Source organism: Tenrec ecaudatus, chromosome 17, assembly GCF_050624435.1.
Source record: "Tenrec ecaudatus isolate mTenEca1 chromosome 17, mTenEca1.hap1, whole genome shotgun sequence".
NCBI classification, from domain to species: Eukaryota; Metazoa; Chordata; class Mammalia; order Afrosoricida; family Tenrecidae; genus Tenrec; species Tenrec ecaudatus.
This window is the reverse complement of record NC_134546.1, coordinates 35,998,153-36,026,061: the sequence shown is the minus strand read 5'-3', so window position 1 is coordinate 36,026,061 and position 27,909 is coordinate 35,998,153. Positions and strand designations below refer to the sequence as shown.

Genomic DNA, 27,909 nt, shown 5'->3' with positions numbered 1-27,909 from the left:
GGGGCTCAGGCCACCAGGGAATCGGCCTGGCTCTGCCCTGCTGGCCATGAGTGAGCTCTCGTCGTGGACCCTCCGGGGGTCCCCGGAACTCCAAGCCAACAGCAGCTCCCAGGGGGGCCCAGAGGAGGTTCCTGCAGCTGCCACCCAGCCCCGCCACAGCCTGGGCATTCTCCATGCCTCGTACAGTGTCAGGTAAGGCACTGCCCGAGCCCTCCCTCCACCTCGGCTGGGAGCCAGAGCCGCTGAGGGGCCTGTGCTGGACATGCATGGCCCAGGGAGGAGAGGGCCTCTGCTGATCCTTCTGCCTAATGGGGCCATCCATGAGGGCTTGGGCTCTCCTCTTAGTGGATGGGGTGGGAGTGACTGGGGGAAGGGCCACGGCGGGGAAATGAGGGGCAACAGCAAATGGGCTCTCCTCCCGCCAAGGCTGAGCCAGGGAGCTCTTTAAACAGCTCCCCGAGTAACACACGCAGCAGTTACTGAACTAGAGTGTGCTTTGTTGGGTCTACGTCACCGTGAGACAAAGCAAAGGTAAAACAAACCAAAAAGTGTGGGGTGGTGCCCTGCCTTCCTGGTCCCCGCCTCCTCCTGTCTGTGGGGCTGGGGAGTGGGGAAGGAATGCTGTGTCTGCTCAGGGAGAGGCAGTGTCCTGTTTGCTGCCCCCCCCCCCGCCCACTGCCCCGAGACAGAGAACGGCCTTGAGCAGCTACCAGAGGCCCTTAACCAGACCAGGCCTTCAGCCACTCACTGCCTTGTCGCCAGTATGGGGACACTGATGTTAAACACGTTAAGAAACCTGTCCAGGGACCACTAGGGTGGGCAAAGCCTTGAGCATGGCTGGGGAGGGGGTGCCGGGCATTTCAGAGACTTCATGCTGCCCTTTCCCATGGGGTGTCCTTGGAAGCGACCACATCAGGCCCTGGTGGGACCTAACCTCCTGCCGGCAGCAGTGGGACAGGCAGATCCTCAAAGACGTCTCCTTGTACATCGAGAGCGGGCAGATGATGTGCATCTTGGGGAGCTCAGGTAAGTCTGGGGAGAAGTTCCCTGCCTTCCCCACGGGAACGCCGCTAAAGCTGGCTGTGGGTCCCGCCCCGCAGTGAGGAAGCATTTGCCCTTGAAGGGTAGAACATAGTAGAGCCCGGGCCAACCTGAAATCTGGAGAAATGATCCCTGAAAATGTGGAAGGTGTTGCCCACCAGGCAAGAGGACCTGTATTTCCAGGCTTGGAAGCACGTGGCCCAGTGCCTGGCACAGAGCGGGGCTGATCTCACCCCACCCCTGGCCTGGAGTCAGGAAAATGCCCCTCTTGCCACTCCAGTTGATGTCATTATTACTTTTGGAAATTTCACTTTAACATAACGTCTTTCAAAATACACGAAAGAGTAGACAATAACATAGCAACTGCTCGTTTAGTAGCATCTGATTTTTACCAATTCTTAACCTTGTACCATATTTGCTTCAGATCCATTTTTATTTTTTAAGGAATTAAACATCACAGATGTCATCCACTCCCTGCCTCCCCTACACTTGAGCCCCTACATTCCAGTTTGTCTCGGTGCCCCAGCACCTGCTCTCCTTGCTCTGGGAGGGGCATCCCCTCTCAGGAGGAGGCAGTTCCCGGGGGCTGAGGGCAATACCCTCACAGCTGTGTGTCGTCACTGCTGGTGTTCCCAGAAGCCCTGGGTGTCTGCAGTGTGCCCACTGCCCCGGGGCGATCCAGCACAGCTTCACATAGGAAGCCTGGCACATTGACTTCATAGAAGTCTTTCGACTGACTTCTTGTTGGCACCTCCCGCCACCCCCAAATCGCACAAAATGGATACTGCAAGCCTGTGATGACCGCGTAGCCTGGTCATTCCCTGGGAGCTAAGTCCGCAGTCATTCATCTTGTTCCAGCCAACGGTCAAGTAGACGGCACTAGCCATGCTGTTGAGATGAGATGAAAAGATATCCAACGACTACTCTTCATATGTTGACATAGATACTACTACTAAAACCTTCACTACCATCAAGTCAATGCAAATTCATCGCCGCCCTGCCCCTGTGGGTTGCTGAGACTGTAACTCTTTGCAGGGGTAGAAAACCTCAGCTGCTGGTTTCAAACTGCTGACCTTGGGGTTAGCAGCCCAACTATACCCCCAGGGCACCTTCTTGCCATAGATAGCTGTGACATTTTCCTGAAATAGCCTGTCAGTGTGCATTTCCAATTTATGGTCATTTCCAACTATTTGTGCCAGAACATCCAGGGGCATTATAAGCTGCCTTTCGCTAGACCCTATTGGACAGAGTAGAACTTCCCCTATGGGTTTCTGAGGGTGTTAACTCTTTGTGGGAGTAGAGAGCCTCATCTTTCTCCTGAGGAGCAACTGGTGGTTTTTAGCTATTGACCTTGGGGTTCGTAGTCCAGCTTGTAGTGACTATGCCACCAGGGCTAAATGCCCAATATTTATTGGATGAATGAATAAATAAATGAATAAATTCTACAAATTAAAGTATTTCATAAAACAGCAAGAATTCATTGGTGTTTCATCGAATGCAGAATTGCTATCAAATCTTTTTTAATGAGACCAAAGATGATTGTATATGTTCAGTCTCACAAAAGAGTCCCTGGTAGTGGAGAGATCACAAGTTGGGCTGAGATCCACAATGTTGGCAGTTCAAAACCAAAGTCAAGCTTTCTACTCTGGTAGAGGTACAGTCTTGGAAACTCACAGGGGCAGTTCTATCCTCTCCTATAGGGTTGCTATGAGTCATTGACTAGATGATAGCGTGCACACTTGTGTGTGTGTTTTAGCACAGGCCTACCTCATCCACGTAACACCCCAGTGGAAAGTAACCAGGTTTGACTCATTGTTATCAGTTAGGGACCAGACTCTGGACTGGGTGCTTCAGAAGCTAGCTTAGTGATAAATGATTTGTGTCCTGTAAGAGATGATAATCCCAAAGGTCATACAGTCATTGGGTATTAACCAACTTTGCATCTTATTTTGCTATTTTACTCCAACCATCTTTTGCCAGTGGCTGAATATGTCACCTTCGTGTGGCCTCTATTGGGGTCCTGGTTAAGCCTTAGGCTACTAACCACAAGGCTGGTTCAAACCCACCGCCTGGTCCAGGGGAGAAGACAGGGTTGCCTGTTCCTGTAAAGCTATCCGAGTCTTATTCAGGGTCAGGATGAGTCGGAAATGACTCGATGGGAGTGAGTTTGCTTAGGGTTTGGTGCCCTATGGTGAATGAGTGTCATCGTCCTTCTCGTTCCTTCATTATCGAGGAACACATACTTAGCATATGTTCAAAGAAATCTATTAGCTCTCCATTTCTATGTCACAAATAATCCCAAATTTCAGTGGCTTAGAAAAACAATAACTATGATCTCTCAGAGTTTCTGTGGGTCAGAAAATTGCAAGTGGCTTGGAACAGTAATTCGGTGACTTGGGACCTCTCTTAAAGTTGTAGTCAGATGACACATGGCGCTGCTGTCACATGAAGGCTTGAATGAAGGTAGGGAATCGGTTTACAAGGTGGCTCACACACATGATCGCTGACAAGTTGGTGTTGGCTATTGGCGGTGGTCCGGATTCTGTTTTCTAACAAGTGCCCAGGTGCTGCTGCTGCTGCTGCTGCTGGTGGTGGTGTCTCCAGCCACACTTGGATGCGCACAGCTCCGGGCAATGTCAGTTCCATGGAGGCACAACCACACCATCCCACAGGGCCACACACAGACATCCCACCACACTATCCCAGAGGGCCACACACAGACATCCCACCACACCATCCCAGAGGGCCACACACAGACATCCCACAACACATCCCACAGGGCCACACAAAGATATCCCACCACACCAACCCAGAGGGCCATACACAAACATCCAGGTGTTTGTGACCCAAAATATTTCCAAGAGCTCTTTTCTTTGATCTTAGCCTTCATTTTCTATGATCATATCCTTAATTTGTTTGGGGATACACACACACAAATAAATAAAGCAAATTGAAAAGCAAATCAGTAAGTAGAAGAAATCCCTCCAGTTCCGATGTCTCAACAAACAACCCCACTGCTATCGAGTCAACACCGACTCCAAGTGACTCCACAGGTGAGTTTCCGAGACTGTAACTGTTTAAGGGAGTAGAAAGCCCAGTGTCTTTCTCCGGCGGAGTCATAGGTGGTTTCAAACTGCCAACCATGCAGCTCGCCACCCTATGCGCAGCCACAGCGCCGCCAAGCCTCCCATCCCATTTGGAAAGGTTTGCCATTTGGAAAGGTTTGACGAGGTGGACTGGAGAGGCCATCAGGCTGGACCCATGGGTTCAGGGTCCTGGGAAGCCCCGGCACACAGGCCTGGGAGCGATTTCGCCAGGGCTTGCTTTCTCGTTTCGCCCCGCAGGCTCCGGGAAAACCACGTTGCTGGACGCCATGTCCGGGCGGCTGCGGCGCACGGGCACCTTCCTGGGCGAGGTGTGCGTGAACGGGCGCACGCTGCGGCGCGAGCAGTTCCAGGACTGCTTCTCCTACGTCCTGCAGGTGGGCGCGTCCCCGCGGGCCCCGCCCGGGCGGCCGGGGGCCTGGGCGACGCTGACGGCCCCCTCTCCCGCAGAGCGACACTCTGCTGAGCAACCTCACGGTGCGGGAGACGCTGCGCTACACAGCGCTGCTGGCCATCCGCCACGGCTCCCGGGGCTTCTTCCAGAAGAAGGTGGGTCCTCGGAGTGACTCTGGTGTGGGGGAAGACTCGGGCTCCAACAGAGTCCCTTGGGATGTCAACCTGAGACCCAACGACTCCCAGTGGTTTTGCACCCCATCTTTCACCTACTCGCCTTCACACATTCGAATGGACTCATCTCCTCTACCCATCCAACTTTTATCACTGCGGAGTCTAGACCTGGCCTGGGCCATAAACAGCTGCTCAAAGCCACCGTCATTGCCACCGAGTCCATTCCAACTCATAGTGACCCTAGGGGAGGATCGCCTCCAAGGGTTCTGCATCTGTAACGCTTTACGGGATTAGCGAACCTCTTTCTCCCTGCGAGAGGCAGGTGGATTCAAACTGTCTACCCTTCGCGCTTAGCGCAATGCATAACCACTTCCCAACCAGGGGGCCTAAATAGCTCCTGTGGGGGGTGTGCCTGTTGCTGGGAGCCTGCTAGTCAGCTCCGACTCAAGTCCAACAGAACAGATCAGGTCGGGTCCTGGCCCATTCCTCTAACTGTTCTTGTTTGAGCCCTGGTGGCAGCCACTGTGGCAGTCGTTCCATCTTGTCCAGGGCCTTCGGTTTGGCTGCCCCTCCACTTTCCTACTGGAGACCAGGTCTCACCGTCCTTGCTTCTGGTGGGAAGCATTCTGGCTGGACTTCTTCCGAGAGAGAGCGGCTTGTTCTTTGGGCAGTCCTTAGTGCTTTTCATATTTTTTTGGCCAACATCATAATTCAAACGCTTTGACTTTTCTTCACTCTTCCTCGCTCAATGTCCAACTTTCACGTGGCTAGGAGGCAACTGAAAATGCCCTGGTTTGAGGCAGACACACCTAACTCCTCAAAGCACCACCCTTCCCTTGCTTTTCGACTCTGGAAAGAGGTCTTGTGTTTACTGAATGTTCACTCGTTTGATCTCTTGCCTGCTGCTTCCAATGATTGCCATTCCAAGCCAGATGGAATCCGGGACAACTTCCATCTTTTCTCCTTTTATCATGATGTTCCAATTGAGCCAGCTGTGAGGATTTTGGTCTTCTTCTTTTTTAATCATTTTATTGGGGGCTCATACAATTTTTATCACAATCCATCCATCCATCCATTGTGTCAAGAACATATGCACATTTGTTGCCACCATCATTCTCAAAACATTTGCCTTCTACTTGATCCCTTAATATCGGCTGCTCATTTTCGCCCTCCCTCCCCACTCCCCCTTACCTCATGAACCCTTCATCATTCATAAATTATTATTTTGTCATATGTTATACTGTTCGATGTCTCCCCCCGCCTTCTTCTCTGTTTCCCATCCCCCAGGGAGGAGGCTATACCTAGATTCTGGTAATCAGTTCCCCTTTCTACCCCACATTCCCTCCATCCTCTAGGCATCGCCATTCTCACCACTGGTCCTGAAGGAGTCATCTGTCCTGGATTCCCTGTGTTTCCAGTTGCTATCTGTACCTATGTACATCCTCTGGTCTAGCCAGATTTGTAAGGTAGAATTGGGATCATGATAGTGGGGGGGAGGAAGCATTTAAGAACCAGAGGAAAGTTATATGTTTCATCGTTGCTACCCTGCACCCTGACTGGCTCATCTCGCCAAGCAACACAGATTTTGGTCTTCTTTACAGAGAGTTGTCATCCATCCTGAAGACAGCCATCCCAACGTTCATCAGCAAGTGCTTCAAGTCCTCCTCACTTTCAGCAAGCAAGGTTGTGTCATCTGCCTATGTTGTTGGTATCAGGGGCCCTCAAGTCTGTTCCGACTCATAGCACCCCTGTGCACATCAGAGCAAAACACTGCCCGGTCCTGCGCCATCCTCACAATTGTTCCTGTGCTTGAGCCCATGGTTGCGGCCGCTGTGGCAGTCCATCTTGTTGAGGGCCTTCCTCTATTTTGATGATTCTCTACTTATCAAACATGGTGCCCTTCTCCAGGGATCGGGCACTCCTAAAAACAGGTCCAAAATATGGAAGACAAAGTCTCACTATCCTTGCTTCTAAGGAGCACTCTGGTCACACTTCTTCCAAGACAGCTTTGCTTGTCCTTTGAGCAGGCCAGGGTACTTTCAATATCCCCCAGCACCACAATGCAAATGCAGCCATTCTTCTTTGGTCTTTCGTATTTAATATCCATCTTTCACATGCATATGAGGCAATTGAAAATACCATGGCTTTGGTCAGGTGCAACTTTGTCCTCAAAGGAACATCTTTGCTTTTTTAACACTCGAAAGAGGTCTTGTACCCAGTGCAACATGTCTTGTGATCACTTGGAACATTGGTTGTGGATCCAGGTAGGACAAAATCCTCGACAACTTCGATCTTGTTGCTATTTACCTTGATGCTACCTATCGGTCCAGGTGCGAGGATTTTGGTCTTCTTTACATTGAATTGTAATCCATACTGAAGGCTGCAGTCCTTGAATTTCACCAGCAAGTGCTTCAAGTCCTCACTTAAGCAAGCCAGGTGGTGTTATATGTATATTATAGGTAGTTAATAAGCCTTCCTCCAATCCCGATGCTGTATTCCTCTTTATATACTCCTGCTCAACATACAGACTGAACAAGTATGGTGAGAGGATACAACCCTGATTCACACCTCTCCTGATTTTACACCATGTAGTATTCCCTTGTTCGGGTCACAATGGAGTGTTCAGAAATCCCCATTCTTTTCAAGACTACTCATGGTTTGTTATGGCCCACACAGTGGAATGCCTTTGGAGAGTCAATTAAACACAAGTGAACATCTTTCTGGTACTCTCTGCTGTCAGTCAAGATCCATCTGATCCATCAACAATGATACTCCTCATTCCACGTTCTCGTCTGAATCTCGCCTGGACTTCTGGCAGTTCTCTGTCAATGTGCTGCTGGACCCTTTGTCGGGTGACCTTCACAAAGTATTACTTGCATGTGATATCAATGATATTGCTCTGTAATTTGAACATTCTATTGGGTCACCTTTCTTTGGAAGGGACACACATATGGATCTCTTCCAATTCAGTTGGCCCAGTAGTGGCTTCCAAATTCCCTGGCCCAGATAAGTGAGCGCTTCCAGTGCATTATGAGCTGTGGAAATGCTTCAGTTGGTACTCCCTCCATTCCTGGAGCCTTGTTTTTGGCTAATGTTTTTGGTGCAGCTTGAAATTCTTCCTTCGGCACCATTGCTTCTTGCTTATGCGCTACGTCTTAAAATGGTTGAATGCCAAGTAGTTCTTTTTCGGTTCATGACTGTGTGTTTTCTCCATCTTCTTTTTGATGCTCCCTGCAGCACTTACTTATTTTTCGTAAATCAATCACAATGAGTGACATATAACCCCCTTCCAGGAGGACAGACATCAGAGATGTGGGTGAAGGGAGACGGTGGTCGGTGTAAGATATGAAAAATTATTTTATAAATTTTCAAAGGTTAATGAGGGAAGGTGGGGGAAAGAAAGTAGAAAGAAAATGTTTTGAAAATGATGATGGCAACATATGTACAAATGTGCTTGACACAATGGATGGATGGATGGATGGATGCATGGATGCATGGAGTACTTTATGGTCAATGGAGCCATTATGGTCAATGCTACTTTGAGAAGGCGGCTCTTCCTCAGGCATATTTTGAGTGCCTTCCGACCTGCGGGGCTTATCTTCTGGCCCTGTCTCTGACTACTGGAACTTGTTCACTGTGGCTGACCCTGATGGTATTTGAAATATTAATGACATGGCTTTCACGGTCAGCAACACACAAGCCACTACAGTGTGACAAACTGACAGACAAGTGGTGGACTCGGCGGTTGTGGGGATGAGGCAGGACCAGGCAGTTCTTCCTGTTGTACATAGGATCACTCTGAGTTGGAACTGACTCACATGACACCCCCACAGCAAGAGTGGTTTTTGAGCATTGATGCTAGTGCTCACTGAGATGTGCTGTGGTGCTGTGGGTTAACAACGGGCTGCTGAAAACTGCAAGGTCAGTGGTTCAAATCCACCTGCTGCTTCTCAGGAGAAAGAGTAGGCAGTGTTCTTGTAAAGACTGACAGCCTTGGAAACCTGATGTAGGGCCACTTCAAGTCCCCATCGACCGCATGGCAGTGGCAGCAGTGGGTGATGGGAAGAGTCAATCAGATGTTGTCGCATGCGCGTGTGACATCTGTGGGCAGGGTACTTCGTGGATATGTCAGTTCTCTCCCATCCCCCTTCGAGCCGAGCCCCTGCCCAGCCACTGACTCTGGTAGCTTTAGTGTTCTCCATTGGCTTTGGTGACCCCCAAAGGTTCTTTCTGAGATTCTGTGAATTCCACTCTTAAAAGCGCTTGGAGAGGTGGAGGAAGTTCTCTGCTAGGCGGGGCGAGCCTGTTCCTCTGCTGATGTTACACAGCAGACCAAAAGGAGACTCGGGAATCTGCCCCGGTCGGTGGGTGCAGAGACCCTGAAGCTCGCTTCTGATGATGCTTCCACCCTGATGACAAGAGGATGTTTTTCTTTTGACCAGGACAAATGATGCTAGCTTCCATATGCATTTTTATTCTCCATCACCATATTGGCTGGAGGTTTTCCAAGCCTGTAACCATATACTGCTTTGCATTCCTTCTCTCCTACATATGCATGTTAACTCATCAGTTCCAGACATCTCCCTGCTTGCAGTGAAAACTTCATCTAAACTGTCACCCCAGCCGGGGATTTTGTAAATCATCCTCTCTTTCACTGTCATCCAGATTGTTTGGATTATTAATGCAAAGTTTTGATTCTCTATTTCATTATAAGAGTAACACAATCTCACCGGGGATGTAAAGGAACACAACTTATTACCATCTAAGTATTCGCAGACTCTTTCCACCCTCATTTCCTCCCAAAAGTCTTATGCAAATGGGGCAACGGGTCAGGAGAGGCCCAGCAACAGGCCCTTAGGCTGAGTCCCTGGGGAAAAGGAAAGCTGAGGATGGAAACAGAGAGGGGGAGGAAAATATTAGCCTGCTGGATTAGAAAGTCAGGAGAGAGTTTGTGTAGCTGTCTTGCTGTGGGGAGTGTTGAGAATGGAGGGCGAGAGATCTCAGCGAGCAGGCGGGGAGAAGTCGAGGAATGAGACTTGGGGAAAGGAAATGTTAAATGTGACTGCGCATTATAAAAGAGGTCCCCCAAAATAATAACTTATAAATTATCAAGGGTTCATGAGGGAGGGGGGCAGGGGAGGGAGATGGAGAATGAGGAGCTGATGCCAGGGGCTTGGGTGGAGAGTAAATGTTTTGAGAATGATGAGGGCAACGAATGTACAAATGTGCTTGACACAATCGATGTACGTATGGATTGTGATAGGAGGTGTATGAGTCCCTAATAAAATTAAAAGGGGGGGTCCCCTTTAAGATCCTTAAAGGGATTAAAATGATTTTTAATGCTATTTAGTTCATCCCAAGCCACAGTTAGAATGGACCATAGGGGGACTCCAGGATCTGTTTGGGTTCAGGAGGGGAAAACTGGGTTGGTTGCGTCAGTTAGGTGTCACGGGGTCTGTCCTGAGTCATAGCGACCCCATGTGAGTGAGCAGAGCTGCCCCACAGTGCTTTGTAGGCTAATTTTCGCAGCTTTTTCTCTTAGAACCACCAACCTTGTGATTAGTAGCTGAGTGCTTAACCTGTGCACCATCAGGGCTGCTTGAAAACAGGTCGAGTTCAAACCGAGTTGGAATTTCGTAGAACAGGCTTGTTTTTCCCAGGGTGGGGTGAATCTGACCATGACTCCCACACCACCCCGGGCTCTAGAGAGGCATGCCGCTCCTCTACCGCAGTCACTGGCCCAGCATCCACCACCTTTCTCTGCCTCCTGTGTCCCCTGCAGGTGGAGGCAGTGATGGCAGAGCTGAGTCTGAGCCACGTGGCGGATCAGATGATCGGCAACTACAACTGGGGGGGCATTTCCAGTGGGGAGCGGCGCCGAGTCTCCATCGCAGCCCAGCTCCTCCAGGATCCCAGTAAGTGGGCCCCGAAGAGACCAGTTACTGCCAAGGTATCTCCCAATGGGCCTGTGGGCCCCAAAGAGACCGGTTACTGCCAAGGTATCTCCCAATGGGTCAGCAGATACGTCAGGCCCTTCCTTCTCAGTCTCTATTCGGGAAGGAATTCACGTTAAACTGGAGGTACTGATGTTTTTCCAACTGGGAGCCCCTTCTTTTCCTTTAACACTGTATTAAATTTCTTTAATACTCTACGCCGGGTCGGGAGCCCTGGTGGTGGTGTGCACTAAGCTGCTAATGGAAAGGGCAGCAGTTTGGACCCACCAGCTGCTGTTCAAGTAACAGGCGAGTCCGACTGCTCTGGTAAAGATTTAGCCTCAGGAACCCCCAAAGGCAGCCATGCAGAGTCTGTCCTACAGAGTCACTGTCAATAGGAGTCCACCCAGTGGCAAGGGGTTTTGTCCATGTGTGTTAATAGGCATTCCAGGGACTTATCCAAGTTCAAAACACTTCTGGACATGGACGCATTGCATTTGCACTTGGGTACACGAGGCCTTACCCTGGCCCCCCTCGTTTCTTACTAGAGCACCAGAGAAGCCAGGGAGCTTTGTTGTGGCTCAACGTGGTTGCGACATGGACATGATAGGCTCAGTAACACACTCAAAAGCCTACCTGTTTGGGAGGGAGGGAGCGGGTCACCTGCTCCCCCTGCCTGGCTCAGTCATTCACCCACCGCCTGGGCAGCCTCCCTGCTTCTGTGAACCTGGAAGAGGACATCTCATGTCTGGGTAATTTCTTGATCCAGGCTGCCCGCTCTTCCGGTGCATGTTCTTAAGAGTCCAGTTCACCTTTTGGGTAGAAATATAGCGCACCTCCTCAGAGAACCTTCATGCTGCTCGGGGTTTCATGGGTCAGATTTGTTTTGATTTTTGCAGACCAACTTGTTGGTATTGGGCAGTTGTTACAGTCTGGACACAGGGTGGGGTCTCTTCAACCTCTTGCCCTTTAAAAACCAATAATCCAGCAGCCATTGTGCTCTGTCGGGGTCCTCTGGGCAGGACCAGACAGTCTATAGCACCGGGCCAGAGGGGAGCCCTGACTCGGGCTGCTCCTCTGTCCCTTCAAAGATCAAGGCCCCAGTGTGTTCTAGAGCCAGGGGCCAGGCCTCCACGCTCAACGACTTTCTCCTGGGTTCAAGCCAGTTCACAGGCAGCTGCCTCTCACCAGGCAGTTGGGGTGGGGCCAAGACACCTCAACCCAGAAATGTTCCACATCCTGAGTTTTCAGCCCAGACCCCAGGCTCAGCAGGGCTCACCTGTCTACTTTGTGGGCAGAGATCATGCTGCTTGATGAGCCCACCACAGGCCTGGACTGCATGACTGCCAATCAGATCGTCGTCCTCCTCTCGGAGCTGGCTCACAGGGACCGCATCGTGATCCTCACTATCCACCAACCCCGCTCCGAGCTCTTCCAGGTAAGGGCCATACCTCTTGCACCTGCTCGGCCAGCCAAGGGCAGGTCTGAAGGTACTATCCTGGGGATTCTGGTTGCTGTCAAATCAGTTCCTACGCATGTGGGCCGAGGAGAGTTCCCTGTAAGGCTATGGCCTCTCAGAAGCAGATCACCAGACCTTACTTCCAAGGTGCCCATGAGTGGGTTTGAACTGCCAACCATTTTTTGTTGACCGTTGGCACCACCCAGGAAATCCCGTGGCAAAGATTCCAAACCAAATTCACTGCTATTGAGTCAATTCTGATGGATATCAACCCTACAGAGGAGAACTGTCCTTGTGGGGTTTTGAGATCATTAATCTTTCAAAAGCAGACAGCCCATCTTTCTTCCATGGAGCCGCTGGTGGGTTTGAACTGTCGACCTCACAGTTAGCAGCCCCACGCTTACCTGATAGCACCACTAGAGCTCCTCAACAGCTCCAAGGGGCCAGACAAAAGATGCAAATGACTTTCCCCCCAGCACCTACCATGGACTAAACTCTTTCTATGTACAAATCTCATTTAATCCCATGAAGTGGTATTCAGAATATCCACTTTATAGAAGTAAAGAGAGAGATTTAGAAATGATACGAAGTTGAGTCAACAGCTGGTAAAAAGCTGGAAATGCCACTCCTGGCTGAATTATTTTTGGAGACAGTTTTTCTATTATTAGATCCTATAGAGCCCCTTCCAAACAAGCAAAAACCAAACTCGTGGCCAATTGAGTTGATGCGGAATCATAGTGACACCATACGACAAGGGGGAATGCCTCTGTGAGCTTCCAAGACTGAAACGCTTTATGGGAGTAGAAAGCCCATCTGTCTCCCTTGGAGCACCTGGTGGTTTTGAACTATGGCCCTTGAGGATCACAGCTCGGTGGGTAGCCATTATGTCAATACGGTCTCCAGTACCCTATTAAAATCCATTGTGGTCTTGGGGGTGCCGGCTTTTAGTGACCCTGTGGGACAGAGTGGAAATGCCCCATAGGGTTTCCAAGGCTGTGATCTTGATGGAAGCAGACAGAGCCACAAGGAGCAGTTAGGGGGGGTTAAACCACTCACCTTTTGGTTTGCAGTTGGGTATTTAACCATTGCACCCCCAGACCTCCTTCACGGTCATGGTAAACCAAACCCATGCCATTGAGTCACTTGCAGCCTTTAAGGATCCTGTGGGGCAGACTAGAACTGCTCCGTGTGGTTTCCGACACTGTGCATCTTTTTATTTTTTAAACGTTTTATTAGGGGCTCATACAACTCTTATCACAGTCCATACATATACATACATCAATTGTATAAAACACATCTGTACATTCTTTGCCCTAATCATTTTCTTTTCTTTCTTTCTTTTCCCTTTTCTTTTTTTATATTTTATTAGGGGCTCATACAACTCTTATCACAATCCATACATATACATACATCAATTATATAAAGCACATCCATACATTCCCCGCCCCAATCATTCTCAAAGCATTTGCTCTCCACTTAAGCCCTTTGCATCAGGTCCTCTTTTTTTTCCCTCCCTCCCCGCACCCCCCTCCCTCATGTGCCCTTTGTAATTTATACATCGTTATTTTATCATATCTTGCTCTATCCGGGGTTTCCCTTCCCCCCCTTCTCTGCCATCCTTCTCCCAGAGAGGAGGTCACATGTGGATCCCTGTAATCAGTTCCCCCTTTCCAACCCACTCACCCTCCACTCTCCCAGCATCGCCCCTCACACCCTTGGTCCTGAAGGTATCATCCACCCTGGATTCCCTGTGCCTCCAGCCCTCATATGTACCAGTGTACAACCTCTGCCCTATCCAGGCCTGCAAGGTAGAATTCGGATCATGGTAGTTGGGGGGAGGAAGCATCCAGGATCTGGGGGAAAGCTGTGCTCTTCATCGGTACTACCTTGCACCCTGACTGACCCATCTCCTCTCCTAAACCCCTCTATGAGGGGATCTCCAGTGGCCGACACTTGGGCCTTGGGTCTCCACTCTGCACTTCCCCCACTGTGCATCTTTATAGGAGCTGAGCCCCCATCCTTCTCCCGAGGAATAGCTGGTGAGTTTGAACTACTGACCTTGAGGTTGGCTGCCCAAGACAGAGTCCACAGTGCCATCAGGTCTTCTTCAGGATCCTATCATGTAGAGCAGCAGTTCTCAACCTGTGGGTCGTGACTTCTTTGGGGGTCAAACAACCCTTTCACAGGGGTTGCCCGATTCATAACAGTAACAAAAATTCTAATGATGAAGTAGCAGTGAAAATAATGTTATGGTCAAGGGGCCACCACCACATGAGGAACTGTATGAAGGGGTTGCGGCATTAGGAAGGTTGAGAACCACTGATGTAGCTAATATTCAACTTTTATAGATGAGGACCTGAGACTCAAACAAAGCAAGAAAGATGAGACAAGAGGAGCGTGCTATAATGTGGTGGAATGGCTGGACTCAAGCCTAGATCTGGTGGCTCTCCTCTGGCACTTGTGACATGAGGGTTGGGGGACAGCATGGACTGCAGAGGCAACCTGGGCTGAAACAAACAAACAAACAAAGAAATGACTGCGGTGTACCCGGGCACACTGTGAGCACTGGTGCACGACTGTGATAGAGGACTAGCTGTCTGGAGACTTACCTGCCTTTGCGATGTGATAGCGCAACGACACACATCCACTAACACTGTCTGTTGTCCAATCAGCTCTTTGACAAAATCGCCATCCTGAGCCACGGGGAGCTGGTGTTCTGCGGCACACCAGCGGAAATGCTTGACTTCTTCAATGGCTGCAGCTACCCTTGTCCGGAGCACGCTAACCCTTTTGACTTTTACAGTAAGTGTCCCTTCGCAGTCCCCATCGTGGAGGCCACGAGGCTTGTAGGATGTGTTTTTGCTTTTGCCTTGCTGTTTTCCAATGTTTTGTTTGTTTTGACTCTGCTCATCAAGGGGTGACTTGGCTGGGTCAATGAACTTGCCATGGACGCCCTATCGGAACACGGTGGGGGATCTCTCTCCTTTGAGTTGGTGCACTCCCACTTCATCAGAGCAAAATTCATCCAGCTTCTAAACTCCCCAAACAGCCCCGCAGGATTCCCTTGGCCCTGCTGAGTAACTCTCACATACTCTGATATTATAGGTGGTCATTAAGAACAGAGTTTATCTTAATCTAAGAACAATTGGTTCGTATGAAATGGCCCTGCTCAATACTGGCCCTCACGAGGACATCATTGAAGATAGGTGTGCTACAGCACTGTGTAGCGAAGAAATCAGATGATGCCCAGCTGTCAGCAAGTACAGCATGTGGGATCTTGACGGCTTGTTTTAAAACAAATTGCCATCTAAGTGAGGTGTCAACTAAGTCCACATGGAAGGAGCACACTGACCTGTGTGACCCAAGATTGTAAATACTAAAGTCCAAGATCAGAGGAGGGAATTATGTTAGAGCTTAAATTCTGAGCACCTGGCTTTCAGAAGGCTACAGATGACAGTGAAAGCCCCACAGACATTGGCAGAGTCCCTGCGGAGAGTAAGCGCCCTTGATTTACCTTGGACCATTGACTAGGCATGTGACTAGTCTTGCCCTCAGGCAGAGTGCATTGGAAAGTGGATCACTGCAGACATAGTTTGGTTAAAATTTAACATCTTATCATTTGCTTTCCCTACTAATCCACTTTAAAAAGTATTTTATTGGGGGCTCATACAACTCTTATCACAATCCATACATACATCAATTGTGTAAAGCACATCTGTACATTCATTGCCCTCATCATTCTCAAAACATTTGCTCTCCACTTAAGCCCCTGGAATGAGCTCCTCATTTTCCCCTCCCTCCCTACTCCCTCCTCCCTCATGAACCCTAGATAATTTATAAATTATTATTTTGTCATATCTTGCACTTTCCAACATCTCCCTTCACCCACTTTTCTGTTGTCTGTCCCCCAGGGAGGAGGTTATATGTAGATCCCTGTAATCGGTTCCTCCTTTCTACCCCACTCTCCCTCCACCCTCGTGGTATCACCACTATCACCACTGGTCCCGAAGGGATCATCTCTCCTAGATTCCCTGTGTTTCCAGTTCCTATATGTACATCCAGTGTACATCCTCTGGTCTAGCCAGATTTATAAGGTATAATTGGGATCATGATAGTGGGGGGGGGGAAGCATTAGGACCTAGAGGAAAATTGATTGTTTCATCGTTGCTGCATCGCACCCTGACTGGCTCATCTCCTCCCTGCCACCCTTCCAAAAGGGGATGTCCAATTGCCTACAGATGAGCTTTTTTAGTTTCTTCTGGTGTCTATTATCTTATGCTTTCTCTTGTATTGAGGTTTTTCTGAGTTTTATTTTACTGTCTTGTTTTTTTGCATGATTTTCTTTCGATGATATCGGGATAGGTAAATCTATAGAGACAGTAAGCAGATTAACAGTTCCTCAGGTTTATGGAAAGGGATGTTGGGGGACCATAGGGGGGTACAGTAATAGGTACAAGAAAGAAGAACATGATCTGATATTGGTTGTGCTGGTGATTGCACAACTCTTTTTAATATATGTAGCCCACTGGATTGCATGGTATGTGAATTACATGCCAATAAAACGGTTTTATAAAAAGAGAACACGTTCTCTTCTGGTGGAAGTAGATATTATGGGATTACTCACCATTCTGAGTTTTAGGCACAGTTTAAAATTCTTCTGAATCAATGATACTACATTATTATCCATTGCATGCATGAGTGTGTATATATACATATATGTGATGTATATACACACATACATATATGCACATTTTAACACATATCTAGTGGACCTGACCTCAGTGGACACGCAAAGCAAAGAGCGGGAAATAGAAACCTACAAGCGAGTCCAGATGATTGAATCTGCCTACAAGGAGTCAGCAATTTATCACTCAACTCTGGAGAATATCGAAAGAGCGAAACATCTGAAGACACTGCCAATGATTCCTTTCAAGACCAGTGATTCTCCTGGGGCTCTCTGTAAACTTGCTGTTCTCCTGAGGTAAGAACTTTGCAAATGGAAGCCAGGCCCGTTTCAGGTCTTCGGACCTGACCAGTGAAGCAAAGGAATTAAAACAGGGTTGTGTGGTTTTCAGGAGAGTGACGAGAAACTTACTGAGAAATAAGCTGGCAGTGGCTATGCGACTCACCCAGAACCTGGTCATGGGGTTGTTCATCATTTTCTTCCTTCTACGGGTCCAGAACGATGTCCTAAAGGGTGCCGTCCAGGACCGAGTGGGCCTCCTGTACCAGTGTCTGGGCGCCACCCCCTACACAGGCATGCTCAACGCTGTGACTCTGTGTAAGTGCCCTGTGGGTGGGATATGTGCCCTGTGGGTAGGGCCCTCGCCCCACATACCTTCCTCTTCCAGCTGTCACCGTGCAGAATTTCACCATTATCGGCTGTTTCTCTGAGCTAAGCCCGGCCCGCTCTAAGAGCTTTCTCTGGGAAAGGCAGTGCATTGGTTACTAGTAACTTACTTTGAGCTCACTCACTCAGTGGTGCTCTGGGGTCTAATGAGATGCCAAGGAGACGTGAAGCTGTGCTGTATTTGTGGAGCAGGGCTTGGGAAGGGCTTTGCAAAAGGCAATTCCTTCGAGCTTCTCTTGGTCGTTGGGCTGGGCAACTCTGAGGGGCGCTGTTATTGAGTCAGTTTTTCACCTTCGGGTTCTTTCTGGATTCTATTTTAAGAGGGCTGGCACCTAAGGTTCAAACTCAGTCGGGACCTGCTGCTCGGCTGCTTGATGTTATGATTTACACAGGCAGATAGGTGTTCGAGGGTTGCCAATATGTCACACTAGGTCCAGGGCACAAGGGAAGGATGGAGGATCTGCACTGTTGGTGCTAGAGAGGAGATGGAGATGGAGGTCGTCCTCTGCTGACACCAACCTTCCTGGCCCTCTGAGAGTTGGAGCAAAAGGCAGGTTGGTGGGGGGTGGGGGGGGCACAGCCTGGCACAGAAAGGGAAGAGAGGGCCTCAACCCCTCATTTTTGTCCTTTGTGCCTCTGCTTTCCTTAAGTTGTTGACAGCTCCCTATTCAGAAAGAAGGAACGAAATCATGCCAACCCCTGTGGCCTCGCTGCATGAAAGTCAGGTGGAGAGCGGGTTTCTGGGGTCAGCATCTTTATGGCCCTGTGGACGGCAGGTCCCCTTGTCCCATGATGAGGGAGCCTGTCCAGTGGGCCCTTACCATCCACCCAAACAGATCTTGAGTCCAGCTTTGGCTAGCCCTCTGCCCCGCAGCTGTGTGAAGGCTGGCTATTCTGAAACCTCCTTCCATGCCCAGTCCCGGTGCTGCGAGCTGTCAGCGACCAGGAGAGTCAGGACGGCCTGTACCAGAAGTGGCAGATGCTGCTGGCCTACGTGCTGCATGCCCTCCCCTTCAGTGTCCTTGCAATCCTCCTTTTCAGCAGTGTCTTCTACTGGTAAGGGGGCGCTTGGTTGCCACGGAGCCTCGGGTGGCTGTGGGAGGTGCGAAGGGTGAGCTCCCAGCTGGACAACTGCTCTGTCTGCTCTGGAGGGCCTGTATTTGCCTATCAGTGTCCAGTCCTTGAGGACAAGACTACATGTGGCCAGGGAATAGCCTGTCCCACAGTCACCATGGAGAAGCGGGCTCTGAAGTAGCAGAGACTCCGGGCCTGTGGGGTCCACGTGCAGGGATAGTGAGTTGCCCACATTCTGCCTGCTGACGTCCCAGGCTGCTGTCAGCTGGAACACAGTGCTGGGATGGGGCCAAGGGGCGCTCGAGAGAGAAAAGACTGTGAGTGTGGGAGGGCTGGGAGTTATGTAGCATCCCTGATGCTGCTTGGGTTTGGATTGGTGGCTGTTAGGCATTGCTTCTACTTCTTAGACTTTATAAAAACAAAAAGGGGAAATGCATAGAGTCCAGCTATGTGCGTGGTGTCTCATCCTGAGTGTTCCTAATCAGCACCGTGGCTCTCCCTGAAGGAAAGATGGAGCTTGAAAACTTTATGCTGCGAAAAAGGAGGCCATCGCAAAAGGATAAATACAGGGATGATCTCACAGAGATGAAATAGTTAAACGCATAGAACGAAAGACCATTGGTGGTTTCTAAAGGTGGGGAGAGGGCGTTTTGGTTAGGGGGCAATGGATTTAAGTTAGTCATCTGTGGATTCCATAAGTGGAATGTTCTGGAAAAGGTAGATGAGAATGGCTACACAACCAGAAGAATTCAATCCATCCTGAATTCCACATGGAGAGATTGTTGAATTGGCATACATTTTGTGGTATATATCTGTGTTGGTCTGGGTGGACTACAGAAACAAATTCATAGACACTCATCTGTGTATAAGAGAGAGCTTTATATAAAAGAGTAACTGTATATTAAGAAAATACACACACCCCCAAAAAAGAAAAAAGAAAACATCCCAGCTTAGTCCAGATCAAGTTCATAAGTCTGTTATTAGCCCATATGTCCAATCCTGGTCTGAAAATTCCTCTTCAGACTCATGCAACACATGCAAAGATGCCTAGTGCAGGAAGATCATGGACCTGTGGTCCATGATCCATAAAGTCTTGTGGATAAAGTCCAGTGACGGTGGAAGTATCTTTAGTGCCAAGGCTCTACCTGCCATCAGCATGGCTCCATGTGGCTTGTCAACAGGAATATCTTGCAGGGAGACAAAGCAGGGTGAGAATGTATCTGGCCTCCAGTGAGCTATTTATCTCCTTAGCGCCTCCAAATGAGGTCATCAAGCTGCGACCTGATTGACAGGCTAACCTCCAGCCCTTCACTCAAGTTGACACCAGATTATGTAACTACTACAATATCTGTACTCAGTAATGCTAAAGGAACTGGAGGGTGGGAAGGAGTTGATCACTGCCTCTGAGTAGGTGGGAAATAACGCTGAACCCCCCAGGGAGGTGCTGAATGGTGGTGTAGAGCTGACGCCTATTTATTAGCTCATGGTCATGGGCCAAGGGAGAGAGCTTTGAACAGGGAGGGACCCGTCAGTGAAGGACATCGGAGAGTGAGCCTGAAATCACTGGCAGTCACTGGAATTAGGGCAGGGATACTGAGCTGCCCCGTGAAGAGTCTTTGCAGCCGTTGACACGAAAGGCAAATGGTCCTGAACGGGTAGAATGGCAGTGATAACAGAAGGGGGGTCCGTGAGCTACTGGGAAAGCAGAACCAAATGGAAGCAGATTTGTTGGAAGGAAAAGTGGGTCAATGGTAAAAATCTTGCCTTTCACGCAGGAGCCTCAGGTGGGATTCCCAGCCAGTGCACCTCAGTGCAGTCACTGCTCATCCCAAGGGGCGCTTTGAACATGTGCCTCTGGAGCTGACTTTCTAGACGAAGCCAGGCCAGGACCTGTGAAAGCCAGCCAGCCAGGGCTGACTCCATGCAGGACCAGGGTTCGATGCTGGAGGGCAGGGCTTCCTTCCGCTTTACCTGGGCTTGCCGTGAGTGGGGGACAACTTTGCAGCAGCTGGCGGCAACGTCGTGTGGAAGATCGGGGAGTGAAAGCAGTGAGGGGTTCCCATGTTTCTACGCTGTTGGCAGCCCCTGGGGCAGGAGGGGCAGGCTGCAGGGAGGGGAGAAGAGGCAGAGCGCTCCCCCACCCTTACTTGTTGCCGTTAGTTGTGACCGTTGTCTAACCGAGTTCCAGTTTTTCCCAGGGGAGCTGAAGGAACTGCTCCAGGGAAAAGGTGGCTCACACTGAGTTGGAGCTAAGAGAACCGTTTTGCAGTAAGAAACGGTCCCTGGTGTTGGCTCTGCCCAGAGCAGAGGCTGGCCTGCCCTGTAGACCCTTCTTGCCCTCTGGCCATGTGGCTGTCCTCTCTCAGGGCGGGTTGGCATTGACCCTTGGAGAGAGACACAGGCCTTCTGTTTTTTCCAGGACTCTGGGCTTGTACCCCGAGGCCAGCAGATTTGGATACTTCTCTGCCGCTCTCTTGGCCCCACACTTGGTCGGCGAATTTCTAACGCTCCTGCTACTTGGTATCGTCCAAAACCCCAACGTGGTCAACAGTGCAGTGGCCCTGCTGAGCATCGCCGGAGTCCTGGTTGGATCTGGATTCATGAGGTAACACGCGATCACATTGCAGACAACTTAGATGGTTAGGATTTGTTGTTATTGGTCTCCCGGTCATAATGGCTCAGATGCTGTACCAGGAGCGAGCCACCGGCTCCAGGTCCCACCTTGTAGAGCACCACGCTGCAGTGTTTACAGTGCGTGCTATAGTGCATCATGTCCTTAGCTCACGGTTCCCTCATAGACTGGCTGGCTGTTGGCAACCAGGAAATTACCATTTCAACCTGTTATTGATCTGTTTAACATGAAACCAGCCATTATAGTGGGCTGAGGACAATTGAGCCATCTTGCAGGGAAGAAATGACACAGCCCCATTCTGCAGGCGAAATACTGTGCATAATAGTCCGTTTCTGTGCTGGCACTGTGGAGTCTGTTCTATTCCTCCATCTCCTGCTATTGCACGAAGTGAGAATGGTCGGATAGGAAAAGTGGCCGCTACCGAATAAAAGGCCGGCTCAGGAGGACTCTAAGGGCATGTCCCAAGTGTTCGAGTGCTTACCTGAGTGGTGTTCACGGTAATATTTTCTCTGTTTATTTTCTCTGGACTTGGTGACGCTTCTCTAATGAACATAAACAGCAAACTAAACTCACTGCCATCGAGTCCACGCTGACTCACAGCAACCCCCTAGGACAGGGCAGAACTGTCCCTGTGGGTGCCCAAGGCTGTCACCCTTTGTGGCAGGAGAGAGCCCTGTCTTTGTCTCGAGGAGCCACTGAGGTTGAGAATGTCAGGCCTTGTGGAATTGTTAGATCTCTCTGGAGCTAGAGTTGTCCCTCAGTCCTTGGCCCCGCGTGAGAAAGAATTCATGCCGAAGCCTGGTTCATGATCCAAGTGAGTTTTATGAGCGTTAGAAGAAGTTTCAGGTTTACACGGCACCCATAGCACTCCTCCCGACCATGCAGCCTGGCGGATGCTGCTCAGAGTCAGGCAGACAAAGTCTGTTTCTCAACTCTGGGCTCCTGCCTTTTCAAGGATTCCACGGGAGGCGTGGTGGACGACCCCTGATCAACCCCATTGGCTGAATTGAATTCACCTGGCCTAGGTGGGCCAATCCAGGTTTAGCGCCCACCCATGCCTACCGGCGGGAAACCTGAACCCCTGAGCATGTGCAGTGCTCCGCTCCTTGTTCCCGTGCTTGGCTCTCTGGGCATGCGTTCCCCATCCCTGCACTAGAGCTACCTAACGGATACACCACTGCTCCACCAGTCATCACGACATCATTTTATCATCGAGGAGTAGTTTGACAGGATGGCATTTCAATAGTAGTAGCAGGTAGGGTGGGCATTCCTAGGAAAGGGAAAATGGTTCCAGGATGGTGGAATGTGAGGAAATAGGAAGGCTGGGTTTCCTTGACTTCAGAGTCAAACACAATGGACTGAGTATCCTGGTGGCATCCTGGGAGGGGCGTTGGGCTGGTAAGCGCAGGGCTGGAAACCTACCAGCAGCTCCACAGGAGCATGGTGTTCCATTGGGCCACAGTCTCAGTCCCAGCACACCCTCTGGGGAGGCGGGGCTGCTGAGTTGGAATCTACTCAATGGCAGTAGGTTTGGGTTTCCTTTGGGTTGACTCTAGGTGGTATTTGTAGGTTTTGTTATTTAACTCCCGAGTCACCCTTTTCCAGGTAAGCCAACTGAATTGAGACTTTGCTTAGGTGACGGACAATGCGCTCTGAACGGAGGATTGACCTGGGAGTGAGCTGCCCTGTGGCCTCTGGGCAAGTCCCGTTCCTATCTTAATGGGCTTCCTCCTTTATAAAATGGAGATAATCATCTGACCCCACCTAGCTCAAGGATCAGGAGTTGCAAATGAGATCTTTATACACTGTGGTGAATTACACAAAGGCTGATGAGACAAAGCAAAGTGAGCAAATGAGGATATTTCCCCCCATTGGTCCAATTACATTGTTTCTGTCTCAGTTGTTTACCTGAATTGTTAGTATCTGTGGAAAAGGCACCAATCATGTCACCCGAAGGCGTGGAGTCAAGGTAGCATTAGTAAAGACCCAACCTCCGGCAGCATCCTCACACCCATCTTGGACTCCTTGCCTGGTTCCAGCAAAAGGACACTGTGCCGCGCATTTGGATTTATAGGAAAACCCCCAACCAAACCTACTGCCATTGCCTTATCGTGACCCTGTGTAGGGCTTCTGAGACTATAGGCAGCCTCATCTTTCTGGGCAGGAGCGGCTGGTGGGTTTGAACAGCTGACTATGGGGAGCCTTAGGTTTTTTTTAGGACAGGGGAATTAATTGCTATTACATGTGAGGCAATGGTCAACTTTACTAATCACGCTTGGGCACTCTGCAAAAATCTCAGGATCCCCAAGGGATCAGCAGTTGGATTCCGCATGGCCCCAAATAGCTCCTGGAGGCTGTTTTTTTATTTGTAAACCTCCCTCTCACTCAATGCCTGTCCCCCACCCCCACTCCCCAAGTCCTCATCTTTCCCGCAGCATCTGTGCTATTTGAAACAAAAATGGAAATAGCTTTGCTGCTTTCTGCTTATAAACATATTCATTGTAAAAAAATGCACAAAATACAAAAATGTAAAAATGTGCAAGGAAGAAAATGTCATCTGAAGTGTCACAGCCCAGAGTTGATTTTCTTTTGTATCTTGCCAGTATTTTATATACCGTATATCCTCGAGTATAAGCTGACCCGAATATCAGCCGAAGCGCCTAATTTTACCACAAAACTGCATTAAAAATGTGCTGAAAAACTCGACTTACACCGGAGTACATACGGTATAAATATTTTAAGCAGGAATGAGGCGATTTCATTGTGTAAGATAAAAAGGATCTTTAGCAATAGGCAGAAAGCATGTTCTAGGCCGGTGGATGAGTCCTCTCTTGTCAAATACTCCTTGGATGTCTAGAGGCTGGAGAGGCGCCTGCCGCTCACTGCTCTCTTGGTCCCCTGCACAGGGCCCATCCTTCCCTGGGCTGGCAGCTCTCTCTCAAAGCCCCTGGGTTCTCTCCCTGGCCACTGCATGCTGGGCCATCTTGAAGTCTCCTTTCGGAGGCTGCCTGCCTCTAGTAAGTTCTTTTTTCTTAATCATCACTGTGTCCCTCTTTGAACCAGCTGGGCTTACAAAAGAACATTTGAACTCAGTGGATGCATGGCAGCTCTCCCGGGTCTGGTTACAAACTGGATTCGTCACCAAATCATGCAGCTCTTTCTTTTCTGTCCACAGATGCACCCCGAGCATTTGTGTGTGGCCTCGGAGAGTGCACTGAGGGGTGAAGGGGTCACGGGAACTGGCTCTAGGCGCTGTGGTGGCCACCTTCTATGTCAGGCGTCACCCCGCCTTGGGCTGTTACTCTGCCCTTGTTCCAGTCCATTTTCCTTGCTGGTGCCACACTTGTGTGTTCTCACAACTCTGCTTTACACACGGGCTTTCTCGTGGCCCTTCAATTGCAACCCACAGCTCAGCCTGTCATTCAAGGCCATGGCCAGGTCAGTTCCTGGATATCATTCCAAATGCACCTCAGTGGCACCCTAGGCAAGGCTTCTGCGCGAGCCTCTCTGGTCCATTGCATCCCTATGCAGCCCTAGACCCTGGTCGTGCTCCCACGATTCCGTATTCCTAGCATATCCTTTCTCCTCCCTAGGGGTCTTCCTAGATCCCTGCGCATCCTTTCCAAGTCACAGTCTCTCAACAACGGGCTCAGGCATAGGAACAATGATCAGGTTGGCACAAGACCGGGTGGTGCTTTGTTCTGCTGTGCAAGGGCTCACTATGGGTCACATCTGGCTCGACGGCACTTAACAGCAACATGATTAGTTCAATTTTGTGCCGCAGGAAATGGCCCATAATGCATGGAGTTCTGGGATACAACTTTTGAGTTCCTCAAGCACCTAGAACTAACCCCTCACCCCACTGTGGTCAAGTCATTCCAACCCATAGTAAGCCTATAGGCCAGGGCAGCCTATAGGCCAGGGTCGCCTATAGACCTACTCCCCAGAGTCTGGGGGTCTGTAAGTTTTTTCAGAAGTAGATGACCTCTTCTTCCTGTCATGGCACCTGGGCTGGTGACTTACTAAAAGAAATAAGAAATATTTAATTGAGAGCAGATAGAAAATATTTAACTGATAGAAAGCCACAGGCCAGTGTGAAATTTTCCTAGATTCTCTCCATCCTTTATCCCTTGTAATCTAGTCTAGTTTTACTTCATACGCTAACACTCTAGAATCTCTTTAGTCACAAACATCCCCTACTGATGCAGTTTGAAAGGTCAGCAGTTTGAAACCACCAGCTGCTCCTTGGGAGAAAGATGGGGCTTTCTACTGCCATTCCGAGGTATAGTTTTGGAAACCCACAGAGGCCGTTCTACCCTGTCCTACAGGGTCACTATGAGTCAGCATCAACTCTATGGCAATGAGTTTGTGTTTAATGTGGTGTGTGTTTTATTTAATGCTTCTATCATTGCTGGTTACAAAAACAAACAAAAAATTAGACACCAATCCATTATCGTTGACACCAAGCTCTGATTTAAAAGAATGGAGTGCTATGCTCACTGACTTGGAAAGATGCATGTTTAAGGCATATTGGGGAGGGGAAAAACAACTTAGGAAAAAGCCTAAATAATTTAACGCCATTTATATTAACTTTGTAAGCACCCTCATGTATATGCATACACACATATATCTATATAAGTATATAGATATATACAGCAAAACCTGTGAGAGTTGGAACTCATTTTTATGAGTCTTACAGTCTCAGCACATTTCTGTTGCTAATTTTAGTGGAAATTTTGCGTTTTCATGCTCTCACAAGCTTCTGCCTTATGCAGATTCTGCTGGTTCCAGGTTTTACTACACACACACACACACACACACACACACACTGGAATGGATGGTCACCAAAATGTGAAGAGTAGTTCTTTCTGGGCAGTGATATTTCAGGCGACTTTCTTCTTTGCACTTGTTAGAATTGTCCAAAGGTTTTGTTTTTTTAATCACGAGCATAATTTCATGATAAAGAAGTGAAAAACAATATTCATGTTGGGGACGCATTGCACAAAGATTGCTTTTCTTTTCCTTTGGTAGGACATTTATCACAGACGAATGAATTCCATCTCTCTCTCTCTCTCTTTCCTTTATCTTTTTAAGAAACATGGAAGAAATGCCCATTCCTTTTAAAATCTTCAGTTATTTCACATTCCAAAAATATTCCTCTGAGATCCTGATAGTCAACGAGTTCTATGGACTTAACTTCACTTGTGGTAAGTATTCTATTTTGGACTATTAGTTTTCCACATTATTTATATACATAGTTCCTTAGGGAGATATACTTCTTAAAGAAAAGCTTTATTTTTACAATAAAGAGATTTAAAATCTCTCCTAGAAATGAAAAACCAACATTTTCTTCGATCTAGAGAATAAAATAAACAATTAACAGTTGTTCCAGTTAGTGACCTGTCAAAGGTCAATAGCTTAAGGCAACTTTGATGTTATTAAAAAATGATAGGCCTGATCTGCATGGAGGTAAGTGTTGGTGTACTCTGGATGGAGTAAGTTCTACAGCCACTGAACAGGGTGAAGCAAGTGGAAGTGGCTTCTTGTTCCACAGAAATGTACATGGTACATGGCTGACCCCAGCCATTTCTGGCAAAGGCTGTTCCCAGGTCCCGCGTGAAGGCAGTGGGGAGAGTAACAAGGTCGTCATGACCTTGGGAAGCATCAAAGCTACTCTTAGGAACACATCTAATGGGTGGAAGTTAGCGGTTTGAAATACTCTCCGGTATCAGTAGGCATATGGTGGTCTCTGTGGAATTAGGCAGTCCTAGTGGCCCCATAGTTAAGAACTGGTGGCTGGGCAAAGGGCTCAAACCCATCGTGGGCTCCTTTGGGGATGGGTTCCCATAAAGGTTACAGCCCAGAAAACCCTGTGGGACAGTTCGACTCTGGGGCACGGGGTCACAATGAATCGCAGTCGACTCGAGGACACATAAAGGCAGCAACTGAGAAACCATGCCACACATGCTTACCTGTTTCTGTTGAGTCAGTTCTGACTCTCGGAGCCCCGGTGACACAGTGGCTGTGAGCCACAAGGTCAACAGTTCGAAATCACCAGCAGCTTTGAAGGAGAAAGATGGGTCTTTCTACTCCCGTAAAGTTACTCTCGGAAACCCACAAGGGCCGTTCTACCCTGTCTTCTATGGCCGCTCTGAGTCGGAATCCTTGAAAGCAGTGAATCTGGAGAAGACAGTATAGAACTTCCCAATCGGGTCTCCAAGGCTGTGGTCTTCTCAGAAAGTGACTGTCACATCTTGCTCCCTTGGAGTAGCTGGTGGATTTAAACTGCTGAGCACTTAACCATTGCACCACCAGGGCTCCAGACAGCATGGCAATGGGCCTATGTCCACAAGAGAAACAAACCCATTCACCTCTCCAGTGAAGCCAATTCACTGTTGCCTCATTATGTCCGAATTTTGGGCTCTTTGGGATGCTGCGTGCCTTCAGTAAGGGGTTTAGCAGAGTGCTAAGCCCTTGTTGGGCACCTGGTAAGGTCTGTTGATTAAACGACTGCACACGTAGCTGATCCGATGTTGTCCATCTTTCCCCTGACAGGCAGCCCTAATAGTTCTGTGACAACCAATCCAATGTGCACCTTCAGTCAAGGAATTCAGTTCATCGAGAGAACCTGCCCAGGCGCAACATCCAGATTCACGGCAAACTTCCTGATTTTGTATGCATTTGTCCCCGTTCTGGTCATCCTTGGAATAATTGTTTTTAAGATAAGGGACCATTACATTAGCAGATAG

The 27,909-nt window shown here is 49.1% G+C and overlaps 1 protein-coding gene across 1 annotated transcript; it reads left to right on the top strand.

Moving 5' to 3' along the window:
- The first annotated feature begins 46 nt into the window (after window positions 1-46).
- On the top strand, window positions 47-27,909 carry ABCG5 (ATP binding cassette subfamily G member 5). Its single transcript, XM_075536043.1, has 13 exons — window positions 47-192; window positions 905-1,026; window positions 4,386-4,522; window positions 4,596-4,694; window positions 10,495-10,627; window positions 11,944-12,083; window positions 14,777-14,906; window positions 16,872-17,085; window positions 17,180-17,385; window positions 18,372-18,510; window positions 20,948-21,133; window positions 26,255-26,371; window positions 27,720-27,909. The coding sequence occupies exons 1-13, from the start codon at window positions 47-49 to the stop codon at window positions 27,907-27,909; spliced, it is 1,959 nt and encodes a 652-aa protein (XP_075392158.1).

Bases quoted from the DNA above. Each gene is read 5' to 3' on its own strand.
- ABCG5 (XM_075536043.1), top strand. From the start codon at position 47: ATGAGTGAGCTCTCGTCGTGGACCCTCCGGGGGTCCCCGGAACTCCAA. The intron at 4,523-4,595 runs GTGGGCGCGTCC...CCTCTCCCGCAG, and splicing joins GCTTCTCCTACGTCCTGCAG to AGCGACACTCTGCTGAGCAA. The intron at 18,511-20,947 runs GTAAGGGGGCGC...TGTTTTTTCCAG, and splicing joins TTCAGCAGTGTCTTCTACTG to GACTCTGGGCTTGTACCCCG.